General features: G+C 44.1%; 1 protein-coding gene across 1 annotated transcript in view; it reads right to left on the bottom strand.

Annotated features, from left to right (window-relative positions):
- PYGB (glycogen phosphorylase B) overlaps positions 1–24,725 on the bottom strand; it is a 58,268-nt gene that overhangs the window by 25,765 nt on the left and 7,778 nt on the right. The window contains exons 2-4 of the mRNA XM_045810894.2: positions 17,553–17,654; positions 3,903–3,981; positions 1,116–1,219 (exon numbers count right to left, since the gene is read on the bottom strand). Of these exons, the coding sequence (XP_045666850.1) occupies positions 1,116–1,219; positions 3,903–3,981; positions 17,553–17,654 (285 nt within the window). The remainder of the gene's footprint in view (positions 1–1,115; positions 1,220–3,902; positions 3,982–17,552; positions 17,655–24,725) is intronic.

Raw genomic sequence — 24,725 nt, 5'->3', positions numbered from 1 at the left:
GCGGTAAACACTCACGCACCTTCGATTTAGGACCCGTAACTGTTAACGTGCTGCTGTACTGCATCTACCACGTACCCATCCATCAACCCATTCACTTCTTGACGCATTTCAAAGTCAGCTGCAGACGTCGGGACACTTCTCCACCAACAGCTGAGCGTGCACGTAATTAAGCGCAGTTCATCCTGGGTTTTTGCTTGAGGTTAGTATGTACACGGCGCGATGCATAGACCCGAAGGGTCCTCTTGAGCTCTGGCAACTGCACGTGCCTGTGACCCAAGCCCCAGCGCGACACAGGCCCTTTCCATCACCCAGTCTGTTCATGCTCTGTACTACTCTCCTGTTCCAAACCTTTTAATTCCAACCACAGCCCTGCTTCGTATGTCACTTTTAGGCCCCAAATTATATTACATAAACTATTCTCCAATCAAGTGGAGTGACTGTGCCTTCCATTTTGAAGTCCTGAGTGAGGGAAATGGTCCCCTTGCCCAGTGGAGGGCAACGGCGCTGCACTTCGAGGTTACACTCTTTCCACTGACGGGGTCTTGGCCACCCCACTTCGCCGGGGTTTGACGCTTCAGAATCCAAGCCCACTCTACCTCAGAGCCACTTTGCTTTGCAGTCTGGCCTCTAACCCCCAGGATACTGTCCCGTCCCTGGCGTCAGGGAGTGAAGGCAGGAGGTGGGAACAAAAGCTACAATAAGTACTGTTTCTTTAACTCTTCCGGGTCAATTGTCCCACTGAAGGTGAACCAGAGAGGGCCACCTCTGCTCCACACCGGGAGCAGCAGGGAAGCAGCACGCGGCAGGCGGTGTCCTCAACCCCTGGTGCTCCTTTAAGAGCAGCTGGGCCCTGGGTCCCATCCCAACAGGCCTCCCAGGCTCATGCAGAAGTTGTGTGTGAGGAGCTCCCACAGATCAGCCTCCGGCCGCCCACACAGGAGAAGCACAGAGCCCGCAGGACAGCCCCGACCTGCCCCGCTTCTGCTCTGCCCAGGACCAGCAGACAATCCCTCCAGAAAGGAGTTCAACACATAAAAGGCCGAACTGAAAGCGCCTGTTTGTTTTCTTGTCCCCATGAGAGTTGGAAACAAGTGAAGAAATGGAGTCTCACTCACCTGCCAGCCATTGACAATCTTCTGGTTAAAAATCCCAAACTCATAGCGGATTCCATAGCCATATGCTGCCAGGCCCAGCGTGGCCATCGAGTCAAGGAAGCAGGCTGAAAATTCCAAACACAAAGCACTTCTTGGGATCAAAGACAATCAGCAGCTTTGAGGCTCACCGGAAGCAAAGCCTAGACACCCACGTTAAGCAGGCCCTGGGACGCTAGCCTCTGGCTGCCAGACGGCAATGAAAGGCTGACCTGTCAGCTTCAGATTTCATGCAAGGAAAACATCCCTTCAGCTTGAGAGCCGGGCGGCTGGGCCAAGAGGCTGTTCAGCATGGGGGTGTGGGGAGGCGGCGAGGGTGGAAGTGAGGCACCCCACAGAGAGCCCCATCTAACTTGGCATGCCTCTGAGCGCACAGTCCCCTCACTGCTAGCTTTGCCTTAGAAAGCCTCATGCAGGCTGAAGGCTGCAACACCCCGACACATTCTACTTAAAATCCAGTAACACCACAAAACAGCTCTACACACTAGTGGAGAAGGCACAGGGACGGGGCTGGGAATGGATGGACATCTTGCCGTATCTAAGGACTCGAACACCTAAGAGCCAAAGCTCCCCAAGGCCTCCAGGAAGGTGGCTGGAGCAGCACGTCACCAGAAGGAGCCTTTATTCCAATCAAAATGTTTTGAAAAACAAAAATGTTTTAAAGACTTATTTATTTATTTGATAAGGTGAGAGAGAGCCGGGGGTGGGGGGAAGAGGGAGAGGGAGAGACGGTATTAAGCAGACTCCACTGAGCAGGGGGCCCGACACAGGGCTTGATCCCATGACCCTGAGATCATGACCTGAGCTGAAATCAAGAGTCAGGCACTTAACCAACTGAGCCACCCAGGCACCCCCCAAAAAACAATGTTTTAAATAAAGATCCAGAAGGCAGCCTTATTAAACTTCTAGATTAAAAAGAAAAAAAGTCCATAAGAAATACCAGCAAATAAAATACTGGCTCAATTGAACAAACATGCCCAGACCGCTATTATCAGAGCTTGTGCTAAGGGGAAGGAATAAGAGTATCCACCAATGTAAGATCTGGGCTCTTATTCTGAAGGAAGAAATCATCCTCGCAGGACAGACACAGGACATACCAAGTTACAACGGGCTGGGGGCTACCCACATCTACATGGGTGAGAGGAGTCCCAGAGGAGGTCATGCCAGTCCATGGGCAAGGCCAGTGGCACCGCAGAAAGAGCAGGAAAGGTGACTAGGAAGTCGATAGGAACCAGACTGTGGAAGGCCTGCAGACGCCCTGAACCCCTGAAGGGAGCAGATGGTAGAAGGCCAGGGATGGGACTGCCCTGGCTGACAGTCACCAGCCTTGACGTAGGAGGGGGGGTTAGGCAGCTTCCTTGAGCCGTGAAGGAGACCGAGGGTCTGGAGCCGTCCTTGAGCGTGGTGAAAACAGGTGCTGTTTTACTGGCTGGGAAGATGGCCATGACCAGGAGAATGCTACTGAGGGTGAAGGAGGCTGCAGGGGACTGACACCCTAGGGGCTTGCAGCACACAGGGGCTCCCTCGGGGCTGCGCGCTGCCTGCCAGTGGGGTGCCCTGATTCCACCTGTGGGGGAAGTAATGTTCAGCTTCCTGTCTGGGATGATCTCACGTCACAACCTAGAAGCAAGCCCTGCATTGAGAGCAGAGGTAGGGGACACACAGGCTTTTCACATGAGGAGGTGGAGGTGGGGCAGGCCTTGCCCGCGGTTTCCTTACATGGATCCGGGTGTCCTTTCGTTTGAGAGAAATATAAACTCCTTTTATAATTTTTTAAGAATTTAACTTAAGATTTGAAAACATAAACACATACACATACTCAGATAAATTTTAGGGGGTTTGATCTCTTCACAGAAAGACAACTCTCAAAATGCAGTGCGGTAGGGGCCCGAGCCCACTCTCCCATGCCCCCCACACAAGGGCAACATAAAACTTGACTTATTTCTGTTCCAGAAACACTGCGCCCAAGAGCCTTGAAGCACACAGCAAAATCAAATTTTACTGTGACAGTGATTTCCACTTCTCAGTTCTTGGGTTTTTTTTAAGTTTATTTATTTATTTATTTAGTAACCTCTACACCCAATGTGTGGCTCAAACTCACGACCCTGAGATCAAGAGCCACATGTTCTTCCAGCTGAGCCAGCCCGGCGTCCTCCACTTCTAAGTCCCTCACTCAGTTCCCTTTGCCCTCGAAGGCTAGCAACACAGGAAAAACAAAACAAAAGTGGATATGCTCTCACACAGAATGGCCCAAGGGAGCAATAGCCCAAAAGGAATGACTCTGCTCTTTTGCGGCGGTCCGTTTACTACAGTAAAGCAGGACAGCCTGCCAGCTGGGCTGCACTCATAAATCATGTGTGTGTGCCTGTGTTTATGCGTGTGAAGATGGGTGCATGCATGTGTGCATGTGTTTGTGTATGTGTGTGTGTGCATGTGTGTGTCCATCCATCTTTCTCCCAATTACTGGCTGTGGAAAGTGGTCAGTACACTGGAAACCACAGCCTCGTGCCAGCTACCCAACACCGGCAAGCCTGGTCTTCAGGATAATTAGGAAGAATCCTTGTGTGAAGGAAAACCTAATGTCTTGCATTTTATTCCACTTTGATGACACACTCTCCCATCTACTCAGAGGGGCCAATCTACCCCGACAAACCCCTGTTGGGAGCACAGTTGACCTCAGCCTCACCATGCGATCAGCGACCAGGGCACCATATCAGGAGAGGCCATGCCCTAGCCAGATGGCGGGGTTACCTGCCAGCCTCCCCAAGCCTCCATTCCCAAGGCCGGCGTCCTCTTCTATTTCCTCCAGTTCTTCCAAGTCCAACCCCAGCTGTGAAGAAAAACAGAGGCAGCATTTCAATATTACTTAATATCTTCCTCACGCAACAGGTGGAGAGATACTAAATCTTGTCAGTTTATATCAATCAAAGGTTAGAGTCCACTTTCTTTTAGACTTGAAAATCTAGTATTAAAATATGGCGTTTAATCAATGCGTGAAAATGCAAGTTTCCAGGTATTTCAAAAGCTGCCAAACCAGATAAGAATTAATAATCAAAATGAGGCATGGTTTAACAGCCGAAGATATTTATTGCCAGGTTATTAGCCTACATATAGTGAACAGAGTATAACATGTATCCTAAAAAGGAAACCAGTGGTTTCAGTACATCTCTGATTTTGTATGGTCTCATGATATTTATGTGACTTATTTATTTAATGACTAATTATTTAACTGGCTATATTTATTATTTGCCTCTCTGAAGTGGCCTCTTCTCCACGTTTGGCTGTGGAGAACGTGTTCTGCCAGGCTTCGGGTCAGTTTCTGGGTTATTTACACTGATGCGGAAGTCAGGTAGGTGTGTCTGTGCAACGAGGTGAGCTTAGGGTCCTTCTGCTCAACCGTCTTCCCTGGAACTCCTATGGGACATCTTTTTAAACTAACACCTAAAAGCACCTTTCCTGTGGCATCCTAACTGCATTCAAGCAATCTTGTGAAACAGGTATGGAATGTTAAAAATCAGAAAGAAAGCAACCAGGGGCGGCTGGGTGGCACAGCGGTTAAGCGTCTGCCTTCGGCTCAGGGCGTGATCCTGGCGTTAAGGGATCGAGCCCCACATCAGGCTCCTCTGCTATGAGCCTGCTTCTTCCTCTCCCACTCCCCCTGCTTGTGTTCCCTCTCTCACTGGCTGTCTCTATCTCTGTCAAATAAATAAATAAAATCTTTAAAAAAAAAAAAGAAAGAAAGAAAGCAACCAAGTCCCAGCTTCTTCACCTGACTTGACACCATCCCACAATGGTTTGGATGGATAACTGTTCCATTAACCTGGCTTTAGTGGTTATACTTCACAAACGGCTTACATTAATTATCTTGATGAGTGTGTTTTAAACATTTTGGCTTCAGGAGGACTTCAAGACCTATTCTTTAATGGAATTATACCTATGAATATTTATCAAGTTAGAAACTTAAAATAGATTGTTTTTTAAGTATATACAAATTTATTTTAAATAAACCCATTAATATTAACATAACACAATTTAAAGATTTATTTATGTATGTATGTATGTATGTATTTATTTATTTGACAGAGAGAGACAGCCAGGGAGAGAGGGAACACAAGCAGGGGGAGTGGGAGAGGAAGAAGCAGGCTCCCAGCGGAGGAGCCCGATGTGGGGCTCGATCCCAGAACGCTGGGATCATGCCCTGAGCCAAAGGCAGACGCCTAAGGACTGCGCCACCCAGGCACCCCTAACATAACACAATTTAATGTCAGTTTTTAAAACAAATTTACTGAGAAGAGTAGCAGTGTTGTACATTTTTACAAATCTCTTTAATACACTTTCTGCCTTAGCATTCAATCTGTTGAGATATTACATATCATATAGCCTCTGAAAAACTTCACCACATAGTCATGATACAATGAAAATAAATAGTTCTGACCTAGTGGACCACCTGAAGGGTCTCAGAGGCCCCAGGAGTCTCCGGACCGCACTTCAAGAATCTGATAAATTACAAAGGCTGAAAGCAAACTTGTGGAAAAATAAAAACATCAAAGTCATAAAGAGATGGTTTAGCATCTATTAAGTAAATTGAATGGTATTAATACAAACAGTAATCTGATTCAGAGTAAGATTTCAAAATATTGACTTAATTCCCATAGCAATTTCAAGGAGTGTGTTCCACCAAAAATAGTCTGGGTATGTGGGGGAAGCAGGATTTACCCAGTAATATACACCGGCTCCAAGTTAAGAAACACGTTTAACTACATTTTCCAAATTTATCTGATTGTGCAACCTCTTATTCATGAAACACTTACTGAAGTCAAAGACCAGCACTCTACATAAAGGCAGGCTAAGAGCAGATGTGGGAGGCGAGATGTCTTGTCCTTTTATGTTTTTAACCTTGAATGTTGCAGGCACACCTCTGCCTAGTAAGGCAAATTCTGCCGTGAGTCTGAGAGCATGCAAAAGAGGCACAAAAAATAGCTAACTGACAAAGTCTAAAATCTTGCTAAAGTGGGTTTCCGAACTGAAGGCAGAAAAAGAGCATGACAGAGCACACTTAACCTACTTTTTTCTTTACTGAGCTATAATTCAATGGTTTTTAGCATATTCACAAAGTTGTGCTACCGCCACTAATTCCAGTACTTCACTGCCCCCAAAACAAACCCCACGCTCACTGGCAATCATTCCCACTTTCCCTGCTCCCTCAGACCCTGGCAATCACTTCTCTATTTTCCGTCACCACAGATTTGCCTATTCTTGTCATTTCATATAAACGGAAACATACAACATGTGGCCTTTTTTTTTTTAATGAGTTTATTTATTTATTCGACAGAGATAGAGACAGCCAGCGAGAGAGGGAACACAAGCAGGGGGAGTGGGAGAGGAAGAAGCAGGCTCCCAGCGGAGGAGCCTGATGTGGGGCTCGATCCCATAACGCCGGGATCACGCCCTGAGCCGAAGGCAGAAGCTTAACCGCTGTGCCACCCAGGCGCCCCAACATGTGGCCTTTTGTATCTGGCTTCTTTCAACAGCAATAATGTTTTCAGGGTTGACCCATGCTGGAGCACATGTCAGTACCGTGTATCACTGCGTAGCTTTAGGTTGTATGACTGTTCCACATTTTGTTTATCCATTTATCAGCTGATGGATATTTAGGCTTGTTCTGCTTTTCAGCTGTTATGAATAATGCTGCGATGAACATTCAGGTACAATTTTATGTGTAGACGTATGTTTTCATTTTTCCTGGAAATAAACCCTGGAGTGAAATTGCTGGTTTACATGGTAATGCTATGCTTAACTTTTTGAGTAAATGCCAAACTATTTTCCAAAGCTGGTCCACCATTTTACTTTCTCCCAGCAGTATATGAAGGTTCCAATTTCTCCACATCCTAGCCAATACTTGTTCTCTGTCTTTACAATTATAGCCACTCAAGTGACTGTGAAGCGGTAGCTCATGGTTTTGATTTGCATTCCCTGATGACTAATGATGCTGAGTACTTTTTCACATGCTTTTTGAGCATTTGTATACCTTCTTGGGGAAAATGTCGATTCAAGTGCTTTGCCCATGTTTAAATTAGGCTGTCTGTCTTTTTGTTGTTGAGTTGTAAGAGTTCTTAATACATAATCTGGATACCAAACCCTGACAGACTGATGATTTACAAATATTTTCTCCTACTTTGTCTTTTCACTTTCTTTATAATATCCTTTGATGCACAAGTTTTTACTCTTGTCCAGTTTATCTATTTTTCCTTTTATTGCTTATGCTTTTGATGTCATTTCTAAGAATCTACTGCCAAATCATGAAGAGTTATCCATATATGCTCTTCGAAGAGTTTTATGTTTTAGCTCTTATATTTAGGTCTTTGATCCATTTTGACTTAATTTTTATATGTTGTGTGAAATAGGGATCCAACTTCATTTATCTGCATGTGGACATCCAGCACTATTTATCAAAAAAACAATTTTTTCTCTATTGAGTGTTTTGGCACCCTTTGCTTTAAAAAGGAAAACAGCAACTGACTATACAGACTACCAAAAGCACAGGCAAAAGAAAAAACTGTACTTCATGAAAAATAAAAACTTTCCACATCAAAGGACTATCAACAAAGTGATAAGGTAACCCAGGAAAAAATATTAGCAAATCATGTATCTGGTAAGGGATTAATATCCAGAATAGAGAACTCCTAAAACTCAACAACAGCAACAAAACAAACAGCTCAATTCAGAAATGGGCAAATGATTTGAACAGACATTTCTCCAGAGAAGATATTTAGATGACCAATAAGCACATGAAAAGATGCTTAATATCACTCATCAGTAGTTAAATAATGTTAATTAAAACCACAATGATATACTATCTCCCTTACGTTAGAATGGCTACTATCAAAAAAAAAAAAAAAAAGGAAAAAGAACAAGTGGTGGTGAGGATGTGGAGAAATTGGAATTCTTGTGCGCTACTGGTGGGAAATTAAAATGGTGTCACCACTGTGGAAAACAGTATGATGTTTCCTCAGAAAGTTAAAATAGATTTACCATATAATCCAGCAATTCCACTTCAGGTGTATACCAAAAAGAACTGAAAGCAGGGTCTTGAAGAGATATTTGTACACTCACGTTCATAAAAGTATTATTCACAGTAGCTAAAAGGCAGAAGCAATCGAAGTGTCTATCCACAGATGAATGGATAAGCACAGCGTGGTATATACATACAGTGGACTATTACTCATAGAGCCTTAAGAAGGATGGAGATTCTGACATGTGCTACAACACGGATGAACCTTGAAGATATTAAGCCAGTCACAAAAAGACAAACATTGCGTGATTTCACTTACATGAGGTACCTAGAATATCAGATTCACAGAGACAGAGAGTAGAATGGTAGCCGTCAGGGGCTTGAGGGAGGGGAGAATGGGGAGTTAGAGTCGAATGGATATACAGGTTCAGTTTTGCAAGATGGAAAGGGGTCTACAGATGGATGGTGGTGAGTATGGTACAATATGAATGCAATTTGTTATGTTTATTTTACCACAATTTTGAAAAACTAGGGGGAAAAATCAATTGACTATAAATGTGAGGGTTTATTTCTGGACTCTCAATTCTATCCCATTGTTCTGTATGTTTATCCTTATGCCAGTACACACCGTCTGGATGACTATAGCTTCATAGTGAGTTCTGAAATTGGGAAGTGTGAGTCCTTCGACTGTGCTCTTCTTTTTCAAGTATGTTTTAATGATTTCTGGTCTGTTGCACTTCATCTGGATTTTAGGATCAGTTTGTCAATCTCTGCAAAGAAGACAACTGGAATTTTAGTGGGAATTGCAATAAGTCTGTAGATTGATTTGGGGAGTACAGCCATCTTAAGATGAAGTCTTCTAAGACATGGATGGACATATAATGTCATTTCATTTTTAGGTCTCCTTTAATTTCTTTCAATAATGTTTTAAGAGTTTTCAGAATGTAAGTCTACATCTCTTTTGGAAATTAATTCCTAAGAATTTTATTCTTTTTGATGCTATTTTAAGTGGAATTGTTTCTTAATTTCACTTTTGGACTGTTCATTGCAGGTATATAAAAATTCAGTTGATTTCTGTATATTGATCTTATATCCTGCAACGTTGCTGTACTCATTCATTTGTACTAATGTATTTTTATTGGTTTCCATAGGATTTTCTAGATCATGTCAGCTGTACATAGAGATAGGTTTCCTTCTTCCTTTCTAATCTGGATGCTTGTTATTCCATTTCTTGCCTAAATACCCCAGCTAAAACCATCACTATGATGTCGAGCAGAACCGGTGAGAGCAAAATCCTTGGGACAGGTAGCAAGTTAGATATGAGCTAGGGAGCATCTGGGTGGCTCAGCCAGTTAAATGGCTGCCTTTGGCTCAGGTCATGATCCCTGGGTCCTGGGATCAAGTCCCGAGTCGGGCTCCCTGCTCAGTGGGGAGTCTGCTTCTCCCTCTACCCCTCCCCTCTGCTTGTGATCTCTCTCTCTCTCTCTCTCTCTCTCTCACTCTTTCTCTCTCAAGTAAATAAATAAAATCTTTTTTAAAAAAAACCAAACCCAGCTAGGGACACCATCAATCAAATAGAGACTGCAGGACACTCTACAGGACAAACCCAGTTTCAACAAATAAACTGCAAGGCAGGAAAGTAAAAAAGAGGAGAAGTCTATAGATTAAGAGAAATATAAGAGACAGATCAACCAAATGCAACTCAGTTTCTGAATACACCGTTAAAAAATTATAAGGCAATCAACAAGTTTGTCAACTGCCTGAAAATTACGGTCAATATCTTAAGGGTCATAATGGTATGACCCTATCTTTAGAGATACCAGTTGAAACAGCAACAAGTGAAATATGCAGTTTGACATTAGCTTAAATAATCTGGGAGTAGCAGGGGGTGTGAGGGAAACAAGAATGGTCATGAGTGGGGCTTGAAGACAAGTGGAGCCCGGTGATGGGTATATGGAAGGGGTTCATCATAGCAGTCACTCCATTTTAGTACATAATTTAAACTTTCTATGATAAAAAAATATTTAAATACACCCTTGATGGCTCAGTCAGGAGGGAGCTGCTTCTATTGAAGTTCCAGTTTTTAGTGTAACCTGCTCCCCAGAACTACTTTCCAGCCCTGTACAATAGAGTAGTGGCATGTTTCACTCTCTATACTACATTATAAATGGGGGGGGGGGCTTGGGGGAGGAGGCCCATCTAAGCTCTGCATCATCATTCAGTTCCCACTCAAAACGTCTGGCACCCCATCTTACGACTAGAAGGGCCCAGCAACTGTGCACATGGAGACACTGAAGCTTTGATCATCAGGAAAACCTTTCAAATACAAGATTAATAAAAAGCTTAACAGTGAGTGAAGTATCACTTTAAAGAAAAAAATATACATATAAAAGGATATATGCTATACAGTTTCTATAATTAACATGTTTTTTGTGTAATAAAAATTGTAAACAGATATGGCCTATTTATGGTATAAACATTCCCTTAAATCTTTACTATCTGTAAGAATTATAAAAAGAGAAAATGTTTCAAAAAATAAAACGCTTCCTATAACAACAAATTCCACTGAAGACCTAAACATTACATGTTCTGTGGTCATTACAGATGCATTCTGACACTTATACTCAGTAAACAAGTCAAATGACAAATCACCTGCGAGGATAATGTCTATCTTTCTAGATAATTTTTTAATTCTAATTTCAGCATAGTTAACATACAGTGTTATACTGGTTTCAGGTGTACAATATAGTGATTCAAAACACTGAATACATCACTCTGTGCACATTACGACAAGTGCACTCTTTAATCCCCGCCGCCTATCTCACCCATCCCCCACTCCTCCCCTCTGGTAACCATCAGTTTGTTCTCTACAGTTAAGAGCCTGTTTCTTGGTTTCTCTCTCTTTCTTCCCTTTGCTCGTTTATTTCTTAAATTCCACATGAGTGAAATCATATGGTACTTTTCCTCTCAGACTTATTTTACTTAGCATTATACTCTCTAGCTTCACCCATGTTGTTGCAAAAGGCAAGATTAGATTCTTATTTATGGCTGAGTAATATTCCATTGTATGTATGTACCACCTCTTCTTTACCCATTCATATAGCAATGGACACCGGGGCTGCTTCCATAATTTGATTACTGTAAATAATGCTGCCATAAACACAGGGGTATTTTGTATCCCTTTGAATTACTGATTTTGTATTTTTAGGGTAAATACCCAGTAGGGTGATTACTGGGTTGTAGGGTAGCTCTATTTTTAATGTTTTGAGGAACCTCCACACTGTTTTCCAGAGTGGCTGTACCAGTTGGCATTCCCACCAACAGTGTACGAGGGTTCCCCTTTCTCCACATCCTCAGCAGCACTTGTTGTTTCGTGTGTGTTTGATTTTAGTGATTCTGACATGGATGAGGTCACACCTCATTATAGTTGTGATTTGCATTTCCCTGATGATGAGTGATGTTGAGCATCTTTTCATGTGTCTGTTGGCCGTCTGGATGTCTTCTTGGAGAAATATGTTCATGTCTTCTGTGCATTTTTAAAATTGGACTGTTTTTTGGCTGTTGAGCTGTAAGTTCTTTATATATTTTCAATACTAACTCTTTATTGGATAGGTCATTTGCAAATATCTTCTCCCATTCCATAGGTTGCCTTTTTGTTTTGTTGGTTGTTTCCTCTCCTGTGCAAAAGCGTTTTATTTTAATGTAATCCTAATCGTTTATTTTTGCTTTTATCTCCCTAACCTCAGGAAACATATTTGGAAAAATGTTGCTCTGGCTGATGTCAGAAACTTAAGTATTTTGTTGAGGTTTTTTGCATCCGTGTTCATCAGGGATATTGCCTGTACTTCTCTTTTTATGCGTATCTTCATCTGGTTTTGGAATTAGGGTAATGTTGGCCTCATAGAATGAATTTATAAGTTTTCCTTCCTTTTCTATTTTTTGGAATAGTTTGAGAAGAATGGGTATTAACTCTTCTGTAAATGTTGCGTAGAATTCACTCGTGAATCTGTCTGGTCCTGGACTTTTATTTGTTGGAAGTTTTTTGATTACCGATTTGATTTCTTTGCTGGTAAAGAAATTTTCTATTTCTTCCTGCCTCAGTTTTGGTGGGTTATAGGTTTCCAGGAATTTATCCATTTCTTCTGGGCTGTCCAATTTGTTGCCATATAGTTCTTCATAATATTCTCTTACGATTGATTGTATTTCTTGGTGTCAGCGGTTATTTCTCTTCTTTCATTTGTAATTTTATTTATTTGAGTCCTTTCTCCTTGTTTTTTGATGAGTCTGGCTGAAGGTTTATCAATTTTGTTGATGTTTTCAAAGAATGAGCTCCTGGTTTTATTTATCTGCTCTACTGGTTTTTTTGTTTTGTTTTGTTTTTTTGGTTTCTATATCATTTATTTCTGCTCTTATCTTTATTATTTCCTTCCTTCTGCTGGTTTGGGGTTTTATTTATTCTTTGTCTAGCTCCTTTAGGTGCATGTTTAGGTTGTTTATTTGAGATTTTTCTTGCTTCTTGAGGTAGTGTTGTGGTCAGAAAAGATGCATGGTGTGACTTCGATCCTTTTGAATTTGTTGAAACTTGTTTTGTGGCCTAATTAATATGGATCTATTCTGGGGAATGTTCCACGTGCACCTGAAAAGAATGTGTATTCTGCTGTTTTAGGATGGAATGTTCTAAATATATCTGTTAACTCCACCTGGTCCAATGTGTCATTCAAAGCCACGGTTTTGGGCGCCTGGGTGGCTCAGTCAGTGAAGTGTCTGCCTTCTGCTCAGGTCGTGATCTCAGGGTCCTGGGATTGGGCCCCACATCTGGCTCCCTGCTCAGTGGGGAGCCTGCTTCTCCCTCTCCCTCTACCCATCCTCCTCCCTCGTGCTCTCTCTCTTAAATAAATGAGTAAAATCTTTTTTTAAAAAAGCCATGGCTTCCTCATTGAATTTCTGTTTGGATGATCTATCCATCAATAAGAGGGGTGTTATGTTCCCTACTATTATTGTATTATTATCAAATAGTTCCTTTGTGTTTATTATAACTATTTTATGTATTTGGGTGCTCCTGTGTTGGGTGCATAAATATTTACAATTTTTATATCTTCCTGTTGGATTATCCCCTTTATGATTTATATAGTGTCCTTCTTTGTCTCTTATTACAGTCTTTGTTTGAAAATCTATTTTGTCCAAAATAAGTATTGCTATTCCAGCTTTCTTTTCACATCCATTTGCATAATACATGTTTCTCCAACCCTTCGCTTCCGATCTGCAGGTGTCTTTAGGTTTAAAGTGAGTCTCTTGGGGGGCGCCTGGGTGGCACAGCGGTTAAGCGTCTGCCTTCGGCTCAGGGCGTGATCCCGGCGTTATGGGATCGAGCCCCACATCAGGCTCCTCTGCTGTGAGCCTGCATCTTCCTCTCCCACTCCCCCTGCTTGTGTTCCCTCTCTCGCTGGCTGTCTCTATCTCTGTCAAATAAATAAATAAAATCTTTAAAAAAAAAAATAAAAAATAAAGTGAGTCTCTTGGGGCGCCTGGGTGGTGCAGTCGTTAAGCGTCTGCCTTCGGCTCAGGGCGTGATCCCGGGGTGCTGGGATCGAGCCCCACGTCAGGCTCCTCCGCTGGGAGCCTGCTTCTTCCTCTCCCCCTCCCCCTGCTTGTGTTCCCTCTCTCGCTGGCTGTCTCTCTCTCTGTCAAATAAATAAATAAAATCTTAAAAATAAATAAATAAATAAATAAATAAATAAATAAATAAATAAAGTGAGTCTCTTGTAGATAGCATATAGATGGGCCCTGTTCTTTTACTCATTCTGATACCCTATGTCTTTTTTTTTTTAGTAAGTAACCTCTACTCCCCACATAGGGCTCAAGTTCACAACCCCGAGATGAAGAGTTGCAGGCTCTTCCGACTGAGCCAGCCAGGTGCCCCTGCCCTGTCTTCTGATTGGAACATTAAGCCCATTTACATTCAGAGATTATTCCTAGATATGTATTTATTGCCATCTTATTACTTATTTTGTAGTGGTTTCTGAAGTTTTTCTTTGACCCTTTCTTCTCTTTCTTTCATGGTCTGCTGGTTTTCTTTAGTGATATATTTGGATTTCTCTCTCTTTATTCTTTGCACGTTTGTTAGTGGTTTTTGATTTGTGGTTACTGTTAGCTGTTTTTTTTTTTTTTTTTTTTTAAGATTTTATTTATTTGACAGCGAGCAAGCGAGCACAAACAGGGGGAGCTGGAGAGAGAGAAACAGGCTCCCTGCTGAGCAGGGAGCCCAACACAGGGCTTGATTCCAAGACTCGAGGATCAGACCCGAGCCAAAGGCAGATGCTTAACCGACCAAGCCACCCAGGCGCCCCCTATTAGGTTTTTATATAACATCTTCTGCATATATGTTTATATTAAGTTGATGGTTAAGTTCGGACCAATTCTTTATTCCTCTCCTCCCTATGTTTTAGGTATATGGTGTCATATCTCACATCCTTTTATTTTGTGAGCTCCTTGACTGATTTTTCATGGAAATGTTCATTTTACTGCTTTGTGTTTCCTACTTTCATAGTGTCGTTTTTGGTCTTTCCCTTCCACTCAAAGTGTCCCCTTAATATTTCTTGCAGGGCTGGTTTAGCGGTCATGAACTCCTTTATTTTTTGTTTCTCTGGGAAACTCTTTATTTCTCCTTCTATGCTGAATGACAGCCTTTCTGGATACAGTAGTCTTGTCTGAAGATTTTTCCCATTTAGCACTTTGAATATATCATGCCATTCCCTTCTAGCTTGAAAAGTTTCTAAACTGAAAACTCCACTGAAGGCCTTATAGGGTTTTCCTTGTATGTAACTGTCTTCTTTTGTTTTGCTGCTTTAAATTTTTTTATCACTACATTTTGCCATTTTAATTACAATGTCTTGGTGGGAATGTGCTTTTGTTGATTCTGCTGGGGGGTTCTCTGTGCCTCTTGGATCTGGTTATGTTTCCTTCCCAGACTAGGGAAGTTTTCAGCTATTATTTCCTCAACTAAATTTTTCGCCCCCTTTTCCCTCTCTTGTGGGACCCTTATAGTATGTTTGATAGAGTCATTGATTTCTCTAAGTCTATTCTTGTTTTGCATAATTCTTTTCTCTCTCTTTTCTTAAACTTGATTACTTTCCAATACTCTGTGTTCTAAGTCATTCTTTCCTCTGCTTCTTCTGGCCTGCTGTTCATTCCATCAAGCATGTTTCTCATTTTGCGTATTGAACACTTTATGTCTGTTATGTTACGTATCTCTGTGTTAATCGACTCACTGGTGCTTTCCACTCTTTTCTCAAGTCCAGCAAGTATCTTTATGATCTTTAAATTCTCCATCAGGCATGTTACTTTTATCTGTCTTGCTTAGACATCTGGCTGTGGCCTTATCTTGTTCTGTCATTTGGAATAAATTTGTCTTCTCATTTTCTCCAGGTCTCTATGCCTGCTTCTGTGTGTTACGAAAGCCAGCTACATCCCCTATTCTTGAGAGTAATGGCTTCATGAAGAAGAGGTTCGGTAGTGCTGTGCAGTGTAGTGTCCCACGTTCCGCAGGACCTGGCATTTCAGGGCATGTCTCCAGTGTGTGCTGTGTGCACCCTGCTGTTGTGTCCTGGCCACTCTGTCCTTCAGGCCAGTCATCTGCAGGGGGTCCCTTTGTTGTGGGCAGTGTTCAGTCCTTGGCCCGAATGTGGCAAGTTTTAACTAGGTGTGCTCTGGTCTGCCTGTGAAATGGTACCTGTCTCCGCCACTGCTGAAACCGAGACCCCCCAAAACTCCTTGAGACATGGTGGGAGCAGGGGTTTGGGCCAGTCTTCTGGCGGAGGGGATCCATCACCCTGGGACTGAGACAAGCATGACTGGGAGGGGCAATTCCACGGGAGTTGGGGATGGGGTGGGACTTGGTATAAGCAGTTACCTAGTGAGTGTCGACACTGTGCCAATTCCCGCAGGTGGCCCTGTGCTTATGCTGAGGGGTAGGGGAGAGAAATGGTACCTGCCAGTTCCTTTGTTCTCAGAGGGATCTCTATGAATGCTGCCTCTCAGCGACATGCTCCGAGATGAGAAAATAACCTCCCCACTACCCCAGCCAAGCCTGTTGCCCTCTAAAACTCCAGGCTATAAGTAAGCCCCACTGGTTGCAAGAAGTCATGAAATGCGGCCTCTCTCACTTTCCAAGTCAGTTGCTGTGGGGAATTCCTCTTCTCCGTATGCTCCCCTGTGTGCTAGGCTGTCTCTTGCTGTTCTCTGCAATCATGGCTCCCTCCCCACCACCACCATGCCCTGATCCATTTCTCTCCCAAACCATCCACGTCGCCACACTTCCTACCTTCTTTGATGTAGCCTCTTTTCTCCCTTTAGTTGGAGAATTTGTTCCGTCAGTCTTCAGGTTGATTTCTGGGGTATTTAGGTGTTCATGGGACAAGGCAAGCTTAGGGTCCTCCTACTCCATCACCATCCTCCCGTCCAGTCTCTTTTTAGATAATTTTGAGGATACTATTCCCATTTGGGGAAGTCAAATTTTTTTTCCAAATTTTTATTTTGCCAACTGAAACTACCTGCCCCACCAACTCCTCTCCACTAAGTTGTGGAGGGGGAGACAGGAGCCCCAGAAATGTGAGGCCGCCTGAGACCCAGGTGAGGTCCCTACCATGCCACTACCAACAAGGCCCCAGAGCGCCTCCCGCATCAAAACTGAACAAAAGCAAAGGCAGCAGAAGGCGCTAGGGGCAGGAAGACTTTGGTGAGGACCCTGCTATGTTCAGGCAGGAGGATGGGAGTGCTGCACGTTCATACCCTGGGAATTGTATACTGAGTGTCCAGTGCAGGAGGAAGATGTGTCCAGGGGAGGGGGTATGGAGACAGAAAACAGACAAATGAACTGTGGACAGAATCAGCATCCAAGGGAATAACTGTGAATGAAGAACGCTTAAGCAAAGGCAGTTTTTATTCTGACTGGGGAGAAAGGGCAATTTCATACCTAGAGGGCAAGATGAACACAAGAGGTTGCCGGGGTGGGAGAGGGGACTCGAGGTGGGTTACTAGTTCAGTGAGGTGACAAGAAATGGGACAGTACCAACCACTTCTGCCCTGTGGTAAATCTGCCCCGGGGGTGGGAATGAGGCGGGCAAGGGCTTTCGGAAGCCTCGAACCCTTACCATCACAATGCAATCCCGTGCTTACACGCCCATGCGTTAGCTTCCCATCCAATCCTCATGTTTTCCCCTTGAGAAGGAGTGTCACCCACCAACCTATTCTGCCCCGTGTAGGACAAACATAAGTCACTCCTGGCCCCAGACGGCAGCAAATGTCAGTGTCAGTGCTCACCTCTGGGGGCCTGGATTACAACTTACTGCGCCACGAGAGGCTACCCAGCAGCGGGCGCCAAGGTCCTGTACCTGATAAATGGCTTCATCACAAGCGTTCTGAAGGCCCAGGTTCACCATCGTGTTCTGCAGTGTGCGGCCCATGTAGAATTCCAGGGAAAGATAATAGATGCGCTGAGGAGGCAAAAGAAAGCATCTCAGATTTTGTATTCCATCCCCGCACATGAGGAAGATTAGGGTGATGAGCAAATTCATAAGAGCACCTACTTAGGTGTTTCATTGGGGCTACCCATACACCCTCCAAACGGGCTCGCTCCCTGTGCCAAGGCTTGGCCAACCTCAGCTTTCCAAGGGCAGCACTCAGGACCCTTCTACCACACAGCCTCTGCTCACTGCCCTGCTGGATGTCAGCTGGCCTCCCCCAGGGCAGGGCAGGGCAGGGCAGGGCAGCGCTGGGGAACAAGGCTCCCAGAATGGATACAGCCAGGTCTGAACTTAGCTTGGCCTCTTCCCCACCATGCGCCCTTGAGTCAATGACTTCTTCACATCTCTAACAGGATAAACGACTCTGTGATGGGGGAATACTCTCAAGTATGAACAGCTTCTGACAACCATGTTAAGTACTCAGTAAACATCACCCAGTCAACACAACTGGATGGATGGATGGATGGATGGATGGATGGATGGATGGATACATCCATTTCTACCAGGCACAAGTCTGGATAGTGCCTGCTGCCTGACCCGGGGGGACTGGGATATGCGACAGTCCGTGTGAACAGGAGCTGAGTGGGGTTCTAAGCCCTTCCCATGCATGGTACCAATTACTCCTCACAACCACCCAGTGGGCCATGGGACAGCAGTGGCTGAGCCATACTCTGGCCCTCAGAGTCTTGCTCTTATACGGGACTCCATGCTGCTTCCTGCCATCAAGACCAAAGCCTGGGAAAATAAATGGGGAAGAAGGGAGAAATATTCCTTACAGAAGAATTCCAATAAATGTACGTAGATGGAACGAGTGGGACAGAAAATCACCATGAGTACAGCACAGTGTAACTGCCACAGACAACGGCCACCGCTCAGGGCTGAAACCAGCGGGCACAGCTTTACAGACTAAGGGGGTATCTGCGCAGCCCCTGACTTCTCCCCTAAAATATTTATTAATTACCATGCTGGTTTTAACAAATGTCCGAAAATTCTGATATCCTTCCCCCCAGCAGGTGGTGCCCAATCCCCTCCCCAGGGTGGGCTGGACTGGGGTGATTCCCATCTACTGAACAGTCTGGGAAGGGAAACCGTTACTTCACAGGGGAGGGACCTGGCTGCGCCACCTTCCTCAGGTGACAAGGATAATACCATCAGTGCCAGGCTGTGCTGATACGCTGTGTTGAGAAGGTACTCTGCGGAATTCTTTCCAAGCCCTCAACCCAGACTCACCAGGAGAGAGCCCTGGACAGGCCCCCAAATAAGGCTCGCTCTATGAACTGCCTAGCCAGCATTCATCAATGTGCCAAGGTCATGAAAGACAAGGAGAGACCAACAACCATCACAGAAGGGAGGAGATTAAGGAGACATAGTAACTAGGGGACCCTGGATGTGATCCAGGGACAGAGATAATATTGAGGAAAGAGTGGTAAAAATCTGAAGAAAGTGCTGAGCCAGTGCTACTGATTTTGATAACTGTGCTATGGTCATGCAAGGGGACGGTGCTACACACTACTCCACACTACCTTTGTGACCCTCTGCAAATTTAATGTCGCTCCTAAATAAAAAGTTACACGGCAAAACCAGGCCTTGAGAAGGGGTGCGTCTCTGAGTGCGGGCAAGTGCACAGTGCGCATGTGTGTCCTGGACTCAGATGAGAATCCACGGGGAAGTGCGGACTGTACTACGGCTTTATCCTTCCTGCAGGTTTAAATTTTAAAAATACAATTTAAAAAAATCAGCTTCCCTACTAGCTGTCCTGCCTTTACAGGGTGACCTGCCTGAGCCACTCTGGGATCCACATTTCATGCAGTGACGCTCTTGAACTGTATTTTTTTATACCCCATTCAGAATTTTTTTTTAATATTTTTTATTCTATTATGTTAGTCACCATACAGCACATCCCCGGTTTCCGATGTAAGGCTCGATGATTCATTAGTTGTGTATAACACCCAGTGCACCATGCAATACGTGCCCTCCTTACTACCCATCACCGGTCTATCCCATTCCCCCACCCCCCTCCCCTCTGAGGCCCTCAGTTTGTTTCTCAGAGTCCATAGTCTCTCACGCTTCTAAGAATTCTGACCAGCAGCTGACCAGAGACCTTTTGAGAAAACTCCACGGTTTCAGTTTCAGCAGTGTTGTCCTCTGGGTTTTTACAGCTGCGTTCATACCATTACTTCACATTTTCATGCAGCAGTTTTTAGACAATTCTCCCCTGAACCAAGAAGTAGCCTCAGAGGGTGAGCCAAGATAGAAAGGGACTCCCAATTTGCAAAACACACAGGCAAGGGAACTAGGAAAATACGGAAAAATAAAAATGGATTGGAGGGCTTAACATTGATAAGATGGCAATACTTCCAAAATGGATCTACAGATTCAACAAAATCCCTTTCAAAATTCCAGCTGGCTTCCTTGCAGATTGATAAACTGATTCATTAGGTGGATCGATCAGATGGAAATGTACGGGATCTGGAATAGTCAAAACAATCTTGAAAAAGAAGGACAAAATCGGAGGACTTACACTTCCTAATCTCAAACCTATTTCAAAACTACAGTCAGCAAAACTGTATGGTACTGGCATAAGCATGGACACACAGGGCAATGGAATAGAGTCCAGAAATCAACGCTCACATTTATGGTCAACTGATTTTCAACAAGCATGCTCTGATAATTCAGTTGGAAGAATAATCTTTTTAACAAATGGTGCTGGGACAACTGGATACCCACATGCAAAAGAATGAAGTTGGACCCCTACCTCATACCATATACGAACATTAATTCAAAGTAAATCAAAGACTAAATGTAAGAGCCAAAACCATACAACTTTGGGAAGAAAACACAGAAGTAAATCTTCATGACCTTGGAATAGGCAATGGTTTCTTTTGTATGACAACAAAAGCACAAGAAAAAAACAGATAAATTAGACTTCATCGATATTAAAAACTTTGGATAACATGAAGCAAGTAAAAAGAATGGGAAGGAACAGAAGGGGAGAAAATATCTGCAAATCATATAACTGACAAGAGACTTGTATCTAGTATATATATGTACAACTTAGTAATAAAAAGACAACCAAATGGTTGGTTGGGCAAAGGATATGAAGAGACGTTTCTGTAAAGAAAATACGCAGTGCCAACAAGCACATCAGAAGATGCCCACCATCACTGATCATCAGGGAAATGCAAATCAAAACTACAACGAGACATCAACTCACATCCACTATAGGACACCTATAATCAAAAAGTTATCAGATGGGGGCGCCTGGGTGGCACAGCGGTTAAGCGTCTGCCTTCGGCTCAGGGCGTGATCCTGGCGTTCTGGGGTCGAGCCCCACATCAGGCTCCTCCGCTGGGAGCCTGCTTCTTCCTCTCCCACTCCCCCTGCTTGTGTTCCCTCTCTCGCTGGCTGTCTCTATCTCTGTGGAATAAATAAATAAAATCTTAAAAAAAAAAAGTTATCAGATGATAAAAAATGTTAGCTAGAGTTTGAAAAAATCAGAGTCCCAATATGTGGGGTATGGAGGGTGAGTTGTAAAACGATGCAGCTGATTTGGAGACCAGTCTGGCAGGTCCTCAAAAAGTTACAAGGAGTTACCATGTGGTCCAACAGCTCTACTCTGAAGCACGTATCTAGAGGAAATGAAAATCTATGTTCACTCAAAAACTTGTATGTAATAGTCAGAGGATGGTAACCACTCAAATGTCCATCGATTGGTGAATGGATACATAAAATGTGGTATATCTGTATCATGGAGTATTATTCAGCCATAAAAAGGAATGTCAAGTACAGGGGCGCCTGGGTGGCCTGTCGGTTAAGCGTATGCCTTCAGCTCAGGTGTTGATCCCAGCGTCCTGGGATTGAGTCCCACATTGGGCTCCCTGCTTGGCGGGGAGCCGGCTTCTCCCCCTTCCTCTGCCTGCCACTCCCCCTGCTTGTGCTCACTCTCTTTTTCTGTCAACTAAATAAATAAAATCTTAAAAAAAAAAAAAGAAAGGAATCAAGTACTAATATATGCTACAAGAAGAAGGAACCTAGGGGGCGCCTGGGTGGCGCAGTCGTTGGGCGTCTGCGTTCGGCTCAGGGCGTGATCCCGGTGTTCTGGGATCGAGCCCCGCATCGGGCTCCTCTGCTGGGAGCCTGCTTCTTCCTCTCCCACTCCCCCTGCTTGTGTTCCCTTTCTCGCTGGCTGTCTCTCTCTCTGTCAAATAAATAAATAAAATCTTTAAAAAAAAAAAAAAGAAGAAGGAACCTAGAAAATATTACACTAGATGACAGAAGCCAGTCATAAAGGACCACATATTGTATGATTCCCTTTATAAAATACAGATAAACCTACAGAAAGAGAAAGTAGATTAGTCGTTACCTAACTAGGAGCAGGTAGTGAGTTTGGTGGTGGGGGGGGGTGATAGCTAAAAACTGCTGTGTTTCTTTCTGGGGTAATGAAAATGTTCTGAAATTGACCATGGTGATGATGGCCCAACTCCGTGAATATACTGAAACCACTGAATTGTATACCTTAAATGGGTGAACTGCATGGTATCTGAATTTTATCTCAAAGCTGTTACCAAAAAATATAAAATACTAGGGGCACCTGGGTAGCTCAGTCAGTTAAGCATCCATCTCTTGGTTTTGGCTCAGGTCATGATCTCAGGGTCCTGGGATGGAGCCCCGTGTTGGGCTCCGCACTCAGCGGGGAGTCTGCTTGAGGATTCTCTCTCTCTCTCCCTCTGCCCCTCCCCCGTGCATGCTCGCTCGCTCTCTCTCTCATAAATAAATAAATCTTTAAAAATATATATAAAGTAGTAGAAATAATGTACTAAATTTTGACAGATTACAGTAAAATAAATGTTGTACATTAAGTGGAATACTTCCAATTGGAAAGATGATAGAATAAAATTGCTTCTGCCCATTTTTCCCTAAAACACACTGATGGGAAGTCAGAACAGGGAGAACTAAATTAGAAAACTGGCCCTCATACCTCTTCACCACCAAGCTGCAAAGGGAGGACAAGGGTGATTGTCCACTGCTGGCCTCTGCTTTTCTGAAGCTGAGGAATGGATAAAGCACGCCCTCACATGCACGTGCACTCACACACCCACAGATGCATGCACTCGTGTGCACAGCCGCACGCGGGCACATGCACTCAAAGACGCGCACACTCACGCCTGTACACAACTCACTCACTCGCACACATGGACACACACAAACACATGTACACACTCGTAAATCTGGGGACCAAGGAAGAGCTACTCGCTGCAGGCCGCGCACACCCTCCAGGCCCTTGCCCCATTATCTAGCTGCAAACAGCTCGTTCAGGAAGAAGTCCCTCCACTCAGGGAGATGGAACTCAGAATCTACATCCTGAAATTTAAAACAGGAAAACTTGCCTCTTTGGGGCTGCATGGAAAAAAATAATAAAACTGAGAAAAATAAAACAGGAAAACAGAACAGGAAATAAAATGGGCAAACAACACCCAGCGTTTATCAAGGGACAAATACAATTTGTTAATACAGAATAGTCCGAGATGTCAAAAAACACCGATAAGGTAACAAAGGGACAGCACCAAGCTCGGGAAAGAAAAATAAGTAAGAGATAAAACGACCACAGAAATGGAGGTACCACTAAATGCAAAACAGGGACAAAGCTGGAAACAAAAACCTGGCTGGAAAAGTGAACAAAATGGGGACAAGTATGAAAAAGATCGGAGAGGAAAATATCTATACGGAATACAAAGAATACCTACCATCTGTGTGATTAGTGTCCCTGAAGAAAGGACCTAAATAAAACACTAAGGACATTTTTTCCGTATATAATTGAAGAAAACTTACCATACACAGCTAAATCTACAAATTTAAAGAGAGTGCACACACACAAAACCACCATGCCGAGTTCAGCCTTTGACAGACTTTCCTCACTTTTCGGAGACTTTTGTCATCACCAGCTCAGCAGCGCGGCGAGTGAATCCACAGCAACGCTGAGGACGGCTGCCGTCACGGCCGCTCACGGCCCACTGCTTCGTCCCAGACACTATTTACCCTGCACTTGAGCGGAGTTACTGTCCTACGGCGTTTCCATAGCGCTGACCGCCCCTCCCTCCAGACAGGCCGCGGCCGCCGGAGAACACTGAGCCTCCCAAACCCCAGCTGTCTGAGTGGGAGCGCACATTCCTGCCCTTTTCCTACGCGCACAGGAAGCCTTGCTTCTCCCCCACAGAACTACTGTTGAGGTTCTCCCCAAGAGGCTTTATAACAAGTTGGCAGGTCAGGAATACGATCAAGACGTTTTATGTTGCCTTTAAGCAGAATGTGTATTTTTATTTTATTTATTTATTTATAGAGAGAGCGCGCGCGCACCTGCACGAAATGGGGGAGGGGCGGGGGGAGGGACAGAGAATCTTAAGCAGGCTCCAAACCCAGCGCAGAGTCCCAGTCCGGGCTGGATCTCATGACCCTGAAATCGTGATCTCAGCTGAACTTTAAGCCACCCAGGTGCCCCATAGAAATATATATTTTTAAAGCTGTAGTTCTATCTCTGGTAAAGTTTCTGACTTGTAACCAGCACTATGAAAACAGCCTGATTATCTTTTTGTAAGGGTTGGGTACCGAGGCACAAAATGTGGGGCCTAGTCATACAATCTTTTCAGTCTTTCTTTTTCCTCCCAAGTTGAGCACAGACGTCAAGGGCTCAGTAGTTTATTTAATTCTGCAAAGAGTTCCAGGGAGCCTCCTGATGCACCTTTGCCTAAGAGGGGAGCAGAAGCAGTGACATCAGGGCTCCCCTGGACACCAGCCACTCAGAGAAGACGGGCTACGGTGGGTTCTATGTCAGGGACTGCTGATTTGCCCAGGGGAGCTTTGCACCCCGGCCTGTGGCGTGTTTTCTGTTGTTGCTGTGTAAAATTTGTTCTAAGAACTTTTACAATTTCCTCAAATGTGTTGAAATTGTTTTCGCCAGTTTCCTTAAGACAGTTCAGAGTAAAGCCAGACTGAAGGCTTGCCAGCGGCATGGCCCAAGGAAACGCACACACTTCTGATTCACGC

This window comes from Ursus americanus, chromosome 22, assembly GCF_024610735.1.
Source record: "Ursus americanus isolate L20-20 chromosome 22, mUrsAme1.1.p, whole genome shotgun sequence".
NCBI lineage: Eukaryota > Metazoa > Chordata > Mammalia > Carnivora > Ursidae > Ursus > Ursus americanus.
Note: the sequence above shows the minus strand (reverse complement) of the source record. Positions and strands in the feature narration are given on the sequence as shown.